We start from the raw sequence: 12,643 nt of genomic DNA, 5'->3' as shown, positions 1-12,643 counted from the left end.
ATGACGTCCCCTTGTAACAGGCAAGGTTCTTATGTCGGTATGACGATGTCCCCTTGTAACAGGGACGGTTCTTATGTCGGTATGACGATGTCCCCTTGCAACAGGCAAGGTTCTTATGTTGGTATGACGATGTCCTCTTGTAACAGGCAAGGTTCTTATGTCGGTATGACGATGTCCCCTTGCAACAGGCAAGGTTCTTATGTTGGTATGACGATGTCCTCTTGTAACAGGGAGGGTTCTTATGTCGGTATGACGATGTCCTCTTGGACAAAGGGAGGGTCTTATGTTGGTATGGCGACATCCCGTTGTAACAGGGAAAGTTCTTATGCAGGTATGACGATGTCCCCATAGACACAAGGAGGGTTCTTATGCCGATATGAGTGTGTATACGTGACATCATGCATTTCAATATACTTCATATTTCCCCAAAATGTTGAATCCAAACGAAGAGGCCACATTTAAACAGGGTGTGAAATGCTGTTAGGGCCGGCTTGGGACAATTGATTCTCTTTATATATACGCCTAATTTGACACTTGACATCAAGTCAAATTTAATTATTATAGTTTATTATTGTCGCATTATGAGAATATGCAAAAATTGTAAATGATCGTGTTTGTTAAAATCAACTCCAGGAGTAACAACACCCCACCCCACCTCACACCACCCCACCTCACACCACCCCACCCCACCCCCCAGGGACGACACTTTAACTAAGTTTAGATCTTAGCTGCTGATATTTCACGAAAAATCCCTTCTCGCTTGCAATGCATATGCACGTGCAAGGAAGCATCTGTCGACATATCACGCGGACGAAATCGGCATGGTTTAAGCTGTGGGAAAGTTCATTTCACAGTTCACTGCATTTCATACCGTGACAACCAAGCACGCCTGACAAGGATGGTATTATACACATGCTGTATTATTATTATTATTATTACCAATTCCTTGCTAATTCTTTAAGACGCTTCTAAAATAAATAAATACCTCGTCCCCTGAAATAATGCCAACAAATCTAAAAAGACCCAGTGTACTGTATGTAGGTATTTCTATACACGTAAAGTATTGATGATAAAAACGGCGAGAGAGCACCAAATTCACACATAAATATGAAATATACAGCTGTTATTAAAGATGAATTCACGGGTTATAGATAACGATAAACATTTATTGGGAGAAGAAAAAATGGAATGTATAATCTTACCTTTAAATAGCCCAGGAACTAGTTTGTAGACCAAGTCTTGTAAGGTCTTGTCTTGTCTAAAACACAAAGAAGGGAAGAGTATAAATTCCAGTACCTGATAAATGTAAAACTGTAAAGTGTATAAAGAACCTGGTACGTAAGGCGGAGAATGAACCCCAGATATGTACGGTAAGGCGGAGAATTGGACCCCAGATATGTACGGTAAGGCGGAGAATGGACCCCAGATAGGTACGATAAGGCGGAGAATGGACCCCAGATAGGTACGGCAAGTCGGAGAATCGACCCCAGAGGAGTACGATAAGGCTGAGAGTCGACCTCACAGAGGTACGGTAAGGCGGAGAATCCACTCCAGAGAGGTACGGTAAGGTGGAGAATCGAACCCAAAAGGGTACGATAAGCCGGAGAATCGACCCCAGAGAGGTACGATAAGAAAGTGCAAATTTCAAAATCTCCGCACAGTTCTGTAAACTTCCAAACTGGAAGTATAAAACTGGGTCGAAGCACCCATAAAAGTTATACGGCTATAAAAGAGATGGCTGCTTAGCAATAATCCCCCAAGTATGCACTCCCGATCAAAAACGCCAATTTTTCGTTCAAACGAGGCACCGTGTCTTTAATTTACATTGTGAATATCAACGTTAACCAGAAAATATCTTTAATGAAACTTTTATACGTGTATTTCTACGTTCTGTCAAATTTTCGTTCTGGTTAACGTTTGTCTTCATACGTAAAACATAAACTTTATAATGTGACCCGTTTTGTCATGTTTTGGCAAGTTTAAAATTTGTATTTCCGCAATAGTCTGTCAAGCATCCTTTATAGTACAGTGAACTAACGAATTCAATGTGGAGACCGCATTGCACCTCGAGGAGAAGTTCGAATCTTTTTTTCTCTTTTTTGCTACATACTTTTGGGCGAGTAAAGATACAGGATGTCTTGCATTAAATAAGTGTTATTATGAATTAGAATGGAGAACTGTTCAGCCATGGTATTACGTAACGTGTGGCAACTATAGCGAACTTATACCTGAATCCTGGTTGAGAGCACCTGTGGTCCTCTAGCTATATGTATTTAATTGATTGGTGCATAACTGGGTGCTCGATAATTTTTCAGAAAGTTATATTTGTGGTGCAGTAATTTTCTCTACTCTACAGTGTCTGATGCAAAACAAAAGATATTTCAGTGCGACTGGAGTCTACTATTTTTCAATTTCATGACTTGTACATTTCCTCAATGTATGTTTGGAGCTTTATAAGTCGCATGGTTGCCATACAGCACGAAAAGAAGAGTAAAATAGAACTGAAAAAGAAGTAGCCTCACGACTGTGTCAGCAAGCTGTCAGTCACAGATATATACAGTTTCGTTTCTTGAGGTGCACGGTTTCTTGCATCGGGGCCGATTCCCCGCCTTATCATACCAGGCCCTTTAGCATATTAAATGTGTGCTAATTTCCTTCAGTCTGTATTTTGGAAGCTCAATGCTTAAATACATCAAGAGTCCAGAAAGTCATACAGTGTAATGGATGGTCAACATTTTACAAAGATACTCGTTCAGAAAAAACACCATACCGTATATGAACAAATTATATGCCGGTGTCGATGTTTTGCACACTGAATATCAAATACCCATCCCATATAATCACCGGAAATCATGGGTACATCAGATAAATTTATCCCTGTAAATATGTCGTCTTTTCTTTTTTGTGCTAATATTTTCAGCAGTTCATAAATATATAAACGCACAAAGATAAAAAAAAAAATATGCCCATAGTTAACATTACCACATTGGGTTAAATTTGGATGTTATTTCTGCCTCACTATTTATAGCCTGTATATGTAAATATACCATAGAAAACTGTACAGGCAATTCCACAGATATAAATACTTAATTTCTGAATTTTCTACTATCGCCAAATTAAATAAACATCGACTCATTACCATTACTCTTCTTGATTACGGCGTATAATACCAATCTACTAAATAAACAAATCATTATCATTACATATACCTGCTGACAGACAAGAATCAAGGCACTTTTACAAAAAACACGATACAACCATGCTATGTAACATATATCCACTGAAATCGCACGCAGCTATGCGAATTTTGAACGCCTTAATGTGTACGAATATGTACTGAAACGCACTAATATCCATAAAAAATTTCACAGAAGACTTTTAAAGAAATTTTTCCGATTTTCCAAATTTCAAACAATGTTATGTTACCGGCGACACATAAGGACCTCTCCAACGAAACCATATTATACACACCATGGAGTCCGCCTAAGCACTTGTGAGAAAGATATCAGCCAAAACACCTTGAACAAATCATCGTCGATTTTTTCTCATTTTATAAGACACGATGTTCTACCTTTTCTTCCACAAACGTTCATTCTCTTCACTCAACCAGCAGTCTTTACAAAACCACCGAAAAAGTCACATACAGGGTCCTACACTTTGGTGTGGAGTAATAGATGCCACCCATATTACGGTTTTTTTTAATATTTAATTCATATCAACATATTTAATTCATAACTCTTTCATATTATATATTCAATTCGTATATACATTAAATATTCCATAATTTATTCTATAATTTAAATAAAATCGAGACTTTTTCTGACCTTGTTACAAAGAGCTTATTTTTCAGTGTTGGAATTTCATTTACAATTAATACAGCTACTTAAAATGGATACGAAAATGAATGTAGTCAGTCCCCAAAAGCGCGAGAAGCCATGTATAATGTCCAATCGTATGTTATTTACGAAGCAGACTGTTAGTAATCAAGAGTGCTGATTTCACGAGGTTTGTGTCGTCGTTTCGTCTTAATACATCACACTGAAATCACAGAGCCTGTGTCTTTAAACGTCTTAATATAAAACTTTTACAGGGAAGTTCACATTAGTAATCCGGTCCTCTCGCCATTAGACAACGGGTGCTTCGAGTCACGTGATCACATCAACGCCAATTCCCCTCCTCTGATTCATTGCTCGGCGTCTTAATTAAAAATCGGTGATTAAAGGTTCCGAATAAAAGCCGGTTAATCGATGGATTTACAGTTGCTTTGCCGTTTATTTTTCTGTCGTTTAAATCAAGGAGATTAGACTTGTCGATAAAATGTGACGCGGACTTCACGCGCCAGACGCCTAATAAATCCCGATTTGTTTATGGGGACGGAGATGAATACCGCATGTCGCATGCAGGTCCAGGTCGCTCTGATATCGCTGCCAGCGGATTTAAATAGCGGCGATGTTTCGGCTCTCTGTCAAGGGTCAGATATCAGTATATTCCGAGGCGAATGGTTGCCCGTGCACGGATTGCAGAATAAAATTAAAAAAAAACGAATTAACAGCACAAAACAAATCAACCAGCTTCCATTTCCTATAGTAGGCCTATAATTATATATTAATAATTCTGATATAAATACCTCAAAAAATACGTCGAATACGCTCTTGGATTAGGGCATTATCAACATACAGTTGCATGTATATATCAGTGATCCATATCTCATAAATACTGTATACCAACGCACCATCTGTGAGCCTATAATATATATTCGTAGGTCTACTAAAAGAAATGGAGGCTGGTTGATTTGTTTTATGCTTTGGAAATTCCTCTCTGCTATCATCTTAAAAATGCAGGACGAAAAAGTATATCGGTAAAACTTAAGCCTAAGGATATTTTTTTTTTACAAAAATCATCTGGTTGAAATATCAGTATTGTTTATTTATTTATATATTTAAATCGTGTTTTACACCGTACTAAAAATATTTAACTTATGTAAGCGCAGCTTTTTAGTTGGAGGAAACCGGGAGCAGCATTACAGTGGGAGGAAACCGGGAGCAGCATTACAGTGGAAGGAAACCGGGAGCAGCATTACAGTGGGAGGAAACCGGGAGTAGCATTTCAGTGGGAGGAAACCGGGAGTAGCATTTCAGTGTGAGGAACCCGAGACAGCATTAAAGTGGGATGAAACCGGGAGCAGCATTATAGTGAGAGGAAATCGGGAGAAGCATTATAGTGGGAGGAAACCGGGAGCAGCATTATAGTGGGAGGAAACCGGGAGCAGCATTATAGTGGGAGGAAATTGGGAGCAGCATTATAGTGGGAGGAAACCGGGAGCAGCATTATAGTGTTCACTTCATTGCTTTTGCTTACCACCATTTCCTCAGTAAGAAATTCCATGGGTGCAACAAACCAGAGCGTCCGTGTACAAGACCACCGACCTAGTTATTGTCGAACTTTCTCAAGTGAGTCTTAAATCATATTGTTGCACTGCTTTCTTCGAGGCGCCTGCTACTATAACAGTTTATTACATGGTAACGACACGCATTTGCCCTATGCTTTCATTCTGAGCAGCAAGCGAATAAATCATGGTAACGAATGTGAAACCTGACCCAGCTAATCAGTGATGGTGTTTCCCGCGTAAGCGCAAGGCGGGCGCTTTTAACTATTTTGTCACCGCAGAACGATTGCTGAATTAGTGAATCAAGTGTATCTTACCTTATATGGTGAAGAGGGCGTGTCTTGTGCACTTGAACCTCACAAATAGGACAGTATTTACTGGTCTCCAAATACCGGACAATACACGTGCGGCAGACTGAAAGAGAAAGCAATGTATACTTCTGACAGTCATTTAACCATTTAATATTTTCTTGTACATATATAGTCCATAATTAAAAAAAAATTATGCCTTTAACTACGACTGTCAAGATCATGAGTGCCGAAAAAGGAACAAGACTAGTTAACTGGATGTCACTCAGACTCGACATGCACGTCGCTTTGTATGTATAACCGAGCCTATATACGGGCTACGCTCGAAGATATACACATATTTCTAACAGTAAACATTTGTCATCAGTGAAATTTACCCTATAGCTATATGCTACATCTTGCTGGCAAACAAACGACTCATTTATGTTACACAAAAATGCGGAAAACATGTTCCTCTGGGTGGTACACTTCCGGAGATATGCGGACTGATTAGTTCAAATTCAGGACATAAAATAATTTCGGATATGATTCAATGCTCTCTGAGAAATACACCGAAGGCTGAAGGCCACTAGTCCGAGCTCTGCTTGCTCCAACATCACAAATGGCAGTCGGAACACAGTTATTTTTGTTCCATTAAAACGCAGTCAAATATAGCCGAATTCTACGGTGGTCTTTATGGATCATATTGTTAAAGCTGGATACCAGTGACAGAAGTGACACCGAGGATTTCTGTTCATACTTTCACCTTTTGTCTATATAGTCCATCTGAGTAGTTAAACAACTGACTACATTTGTTTCTGTGAGCAGCATTCTTTAGATACATGTATAAAGAAACTTTCAGAGAAGGTTTCCATTGGTTATTCGTCTGAAGTGCACTTCATATTTTTGTTTTCGTTCAGCTGAATATACACCCATAGGAAACACATATGCAAGCACAAAAATGGCAGCATATATGGGAAGCTTATACGTCCATAATAATCCATATGTAAATTCGTCACACAAGCTTACCTCTATCTGTAGAAAAAGAATGGAAATACCTATGGTATTTATTTATTTATTTGATTGGCGTTTTACGCCGTACTCAAGAATATTTTACTTATACGACGGCGGCCAGCGTTATGGTGGAAGGAAACCGAGACACCGAGCCCGGTGGAAACCCACGACCTTCCGCAGGTTGCGAAGCCTATGGTGTACTTTTCGGAGTGTTGATTAATAACTAAATGTGTTCAGTGGTGTTTATTAAGGATTATTTGTGTTCAGTAATGATTAGTAGTGTTTAGGAATACTTAGTAGTGTTTAGCATGAATTAGTAGTTCTTAGTAATGATTAGTAATGTTTTGTAGTGTTAAGTAACAGTCTGTAGTGTTCAGTAAAGATTAGTATATAGTGTTTCGCAATGGCTAGCGCCAGTGCCAGAGATCAGCTGGGTTATAAAGCAAGCGCTTGAAAAGTCAAGTTGCATATGGCGTAAGGAAATCGTTGTATCTTTCAGTAAGATCGATGGATTCATTACCAAGAGCACCTAACACCGGCATATAGCACCCAAACTAATTGGCGGTATATTTTCTACACGTAACAGCGTCCATATGTATAGTGTTCACACACAATCGTGCACGTGCCTTCGGATGGCCTTGTCTGCTTTTCCACGAAAATCCATAATGGAGTAGCTACATATACGTGGATTTCCTTCCACAAGCACTCATAGACAAAAAAGCTTGTTAATATCAAGAAACATCGATGATATAGCGTGCAGATGGCCATTACACTTCCACACGTACACTGGCTTCATGAGGATTAACACTAAATGTCAACACAAGTGGCATGTACAAGCATCTCAATCATAAGGAAAACAGCTACCCGGTTACCATGACAACCGCGAAAATGGACAAATGTGAGTCGCGACACATCGTCATATGTGTATCTACATGTATGTATCCACCAAAATTTAAAACTCTGTGTGGAAAACTGATGGAGTTATAACCTGGACACGAAATAATATCTATGTATATATAGGGAAAAAGGCAATCTGGTAGCCATGACAACCCCGCAAATGGACAAATGTGAGTCGCGACACATCGTCATCTGTTTATGTATGTATCCACCAAAATTGAAAACTCGACTCGAAAAACAGTTGGAGTTATGGTCCGCACACGAAATCATATCTATTTACACAGTATACATAAGGAAAATGGCTATCTAGTTACCATGACAACCGCGAAAATGGACAAATGTGAGTCGCGACACATCGCCATCTGTTTATGTATGTATCCACCAAAATTTAAACTATGTTGAAAACTGTAAGAGTTATAGCCCGGATACGAATACGGACAGACAGACAAAATCGCTATAAGATACTACGCTTTGCCTATATGCGGGGGCGTATAAAAATTCAGGTTTTAAAATGCGCAGAACGAAGCTTTTTTGTTCAATAAACAAATTCACTTGAAGCCATAATTTCCAAAAAAATTGACTGTTCAGTAATTTTCCGGTTGTTTTTGCTTCAGATACAAAATATATTACATATATTAAATAAAGATTTTTATACTGTGACAAAGAATGTAGATTTTTTTTATATATGTAACTTAAACCTCTTTTAAAAATGTATATAATTTATTTTGTAAAAATATCTCTAGTATGACACTGACCTCTATTTTTTATTAAACAGACACAGTATATACTTATTTGAAAGCAAACTATTTCGAGAATTACATGTTATTTCATAGAAACAAAAAAATCAGTTTTGTGGCTATTATAGTTAGTTATATTCTTTTACTGATAAAATAACATTCTTGCAATAATGAAGCATGCAAAAAAGCAAAGTATTATAGAGCGAGTTGTGCTCGACGATTATAATCTTAATTTTAAAAATTCTGCTGAGATGCCTGAAACGAAGGAATATGGTTGCATTAGAGTTGGCTAAAATGATGGAAATATCTACTCAGAAAAGCACAGATGACAGAGGATGTATAATATAACGGCCCAATGCTATACTACAAAGCAATAATTTCGAAACGCAACATTTGTGCACCGTGTTCCCATCGAAAACACTTGTTTTGTTTTAAAATGGGGGTGTTCTTCCACGTTTCACTTAAAATCGCGTGGTGTTTTGTGCCAGAAAATGTCTCGTGTTCTAAGAGTGTTTTACAAGAAAACACCGTACAGTAAATGAAAACTAAAACACGACAACGTGTTTACATTTGGTAAATACGTTAACACATTTGTTTTCATGGTGTGTAACACCAAACATCTGTTTTTAATGTGTGTACATGCATGTATCAATATAACTTTTTACTCAGTAAGTCTGAAGTCAAAAACCTTACTTTTACTTATCTCTATTCTTTTTTAGATCTTGCCATGCATGTACCTGGTTTTTAATTTTCGGTGTACTTGTAAAACAAGTGGTAACGGTTCATTAGAGCTTCCAGCATGTAAGAATTTAAGAAACATTTCGCTTACGCAATTATACGCAAGCACACTATACCGGGGCTCGTGAGGGCAATTAACATGTTTGTGAGAGGCCTCAGTGGCTCAGTTGGTTAGCGCGCTAACGCACTGTGATGACCCAGGAGCCTCTCACCAACGCGGTCGTTGTGAGTTCCAGTCCAGCTCATTCTGGCTTCCTCTCCCGCCATACGTGGGAAGGTTTTCCAGCAACATGCGGATGGTCGTGGCTTTCCTCCGGGCACTGCCCAGTTTCCTCCCACCATAATACTGGCCGCCTTCGTATAAGTGAAATATTATTGAGTACGGCGAAAACACCAATCAAATAAATAAATAAATACAAGTTTTGTGCCAGCATATATACACAGTTTTTATATGTATGCATTTCGTACATAGTTGTAAACAACTTGCGTGTGCATAAGATGCTAGACATATGGTGATCATTATACTGACAGTCTATAGTATAGTTATATTACGTGGGAGTCGCGGGTCGGAATGTACAACACTTCGGGTACTTGGGATTAATATATGCGGGTGTGATCTTTGCAAGAGATGTGATAACATCTTGTCTGATGAATACCATTGGCTAATATCCAAAGACTTATACTCCACAACAATAAGTGTGTCACAACATGCATGTCATAACACATGTAGGCCTACAGCAGATTTGTTAAAAATTTATACAGCAAACGCTAAAGTTGTCCTTTACGCAGGAAATGTAGGCCTAAACTGTCAGTCAGGAAGAGCTAGAACAAAACCTTGAGCTACGCGAAAGTTTGTGTCAAGTATTATTCTGTTTCCAGGGCCCCCTTGGGCTTAAGGGAGTATCTACATACAACGTCAAGGAGCTCTCTGAGGGGGTAATTTAAGAAAGTCATTAATTAATTATGGTCCCTCGTGACTATACATGTTGCAGGTTAAACGCAGGGCTAACTAATCTATAACACCCAGATTTCTTGATCAGTATATAACTTCTCGGCTTGTTTTTGTAAATAGCAACCGAGTGACACGTGGAGCTAGTTTTTGTATACATCGCTATATTACAGCATTCCTCGGACTCTAGCTTTTACAGTTCTACATATGCACGCCGAAACAGGCATAAAAAGCGCCGAGTTTACATGTCGCTCTGGCGCTACTAGAGCCAACAGTAAATCTATAGTGAAAACCCCTACACGATGTTGATTCTGATTCGGTTACGGCACCCATCACCCTGTTGAACGATATTCTGGTCTAAAAATAATCCGTGCCGCAGGCCAAGGTACGAGCTTTATAGTGAAGTGAAACCAGAGAAACGGCCATGTAGTTTGTTCAAAGATGTCGAAGAACACAGGAAACACATGTGTGAAATGTTCTCAACGTGTTTTACATTAAAACCCGACAGATCAACTGAGTGGATATTTCCTCACGTACCGGTAAAACACAAATATTGTTACCGGTAATCGACAAAAGTTGAAATAATTGAAAAAGAACAAGCTGCCCTCAATGTATTCAACATTTTGTTATGCCATCTTCAGCAGTTATAAAATGACGAAACATTGAGTACAAAATGACCTCATTCTTCGAACTAACACTAATTGTATTATGCAACTAACACAATGGAGTCAAGGAATTATGGATTCCTACCCAGAACAAAAACTTATTGCCTGAATAAGATTTGTTATAGCGGTTTACAAAGGTAAAGTGAGAAGATTTAAATAATGTGATTCAACGAAAGAGGAAGAAAACTAAATTTTCAAAATATTCATCCATCGGGAGCGTTTGCAATATACAAGAATTTGCAATAATAACTACGTAAGTCTGTATCTAAGTGAAGAAATCGCAACCTGCCGATAAGAATCAGGTCCAAGCACAGCATGATCTAAGCCCAAAAACAGATGACTATATAACTGCCCATAATAATACAGCAGTGATTATAACTGCCCAAAATAACACAGCAGTGATTATAACTGCCCCGATACAACGGTGATTAAAACTGTCCTGATGCAGCAGTGATTAAAACTGTCCAGATGCAGCCGTGATTAAAACTATCCTGATACAGCGGTGATTAAAACTATCCTGATACAGCGGTGATTATAACTGTCCTGATGCAGTGGTGATTATAACTGTCCCGATACAGCGGTGATTATAACTGTCCTGATACAGCGGTGATTATAACTCTCCCGATACAGCGGTGATTATAACTGCCCTGATGCAGCGGTGATTATAACTGTCCCGATACAGCGGTGATTATAACTGTCCTGGTACAGCGGTGATTATAACTGTCCTGATACAGCGGTGATTATAACTCTCCTGATGCAGTGGTGATTATAATTGTCCTGATGCAGCGTTGGTTATAACTGTCCTGATGCAGCGGTGGTTATAACTGTCCTGATACAGTGGTGATTATAACTGTCCCGATACAGCGGTGATTATAACTGTCCTGATGCAGTGGTGATTATAACTGTCCCGATACAGCGGTGATTATAACTGTCCTGATGCAGTGGTGATTATAACTGTCCTGATGCAGCGGTGATTATAACTGTCCTGATACAGCGGTGATTATAACTGTCCTGATACAGCGGTGATTATAACTCTCCTTTTTTGTTTTTGTTTTTTTTTTGATTGGCGTTTTACACCGCACTCAAGAATATTTCACTTATACGACGGCGGCCAGCATTATGGTGGGTGGAAACCGGGCAGAGCCCGGCGGAAACCCACGACCATCCGCAGGTTGCTGGCAGACCTTCCCACGTACGACCGGAGCGGAAGCCAGCATGAGCTGGTCTTGAACTCACAGCCACCGCATTGGTGAGAGGCTTCTGGGTCACTACGCTGCGCTAGCGCGCTAACCGTGTGAGCCACGGAGGCCCATATAACTCTCCTGGTGCTGCGGTGGTTAAAACTGTCCTGATTCAGCGATGGTTATAACTGTCCTGATACAGTGGTGATTATAACTGCCCCGATACAGCGGTGATTATAACTGTCCTGATGCAGCGGTGATTATAACTGTCCTGATACAGCGGTGATTAAAACTATTATGGTACAGCGGTGATTATAACTGCCCCGATACAAGGGTGGTTATAACTGTGCCAATACAAGGGTGGTTATAACTGTGCCGATAAAAGGGTGGTTATAACTGTCATGATACAGTGGCGATTATAACTGTGTCAATACAAGGGGGATTATAACTGTGTCAATACAAGGGTGGTTATAACTGTGCCAATACAAGGGTGGTTATAAATGTGCCAATAAAAGTTTGGTTATAACTGTCATGATAGAGTCGTGATTATAAATGTGACAATACAAGGGTGGTTATAACTGTGTCAATACAAGGGTGGTTATAACTGTGCCAATACAAGGGTGGTTATAACTGCCCAAAAATTAATATATCATTCCACCCAATACCTAAAGCGTGTTTTTTCTCTGTTTTCGTGCATGATACGACAGGAATAATGGCGGTACATCTTATGCACAATGTTTCTTAAGATTAAATGCAATTGTGAAAAATGGGACAGAGTGATGTTGTAGA

General features: G+C 39.2%; 1 protein-coding gene across 1 annotated transcript in view; it reads right to left on the bottom strand.

Moving 5' to 3' along the window:
• Positions 1-12,643, bottom strand: part of LOC135477683 (polycomb complex protein BMI-1-like) — a 40,020-nt gene that overhangs the window by 14,902 nt on the left and 12,475 nt on the right. Inside the window, 2 exon segments of the mRNA XM_064757872.1 lie at positions 1,203-1,258; positions 5,704-5,800. Coding sequence (XP_064613942.1) covers positions 1,203-1,258; positions 5,704-5,800 — 153 coding nt within the window.

The sequence above is a fragment of the Liolophura sinensis genome, chromosome 11, assembly GCF_032854445.1.
Source record: "Liolophura sinensis isolate JHLJ2023 chromosome 11, CUHK_Ljap_v2, whole genome shotgun sequence".
NCBI lineage: Eukaryota > Metazoa > Mollusca > Polyplacophora > Chitonida > Chitonidae > Liolophura > Liolophura sinensis.
Note: the sequence above shows the minus strand (reverse complement) of the source record. Positions and strands in the feature narration are given on the sequence as shown.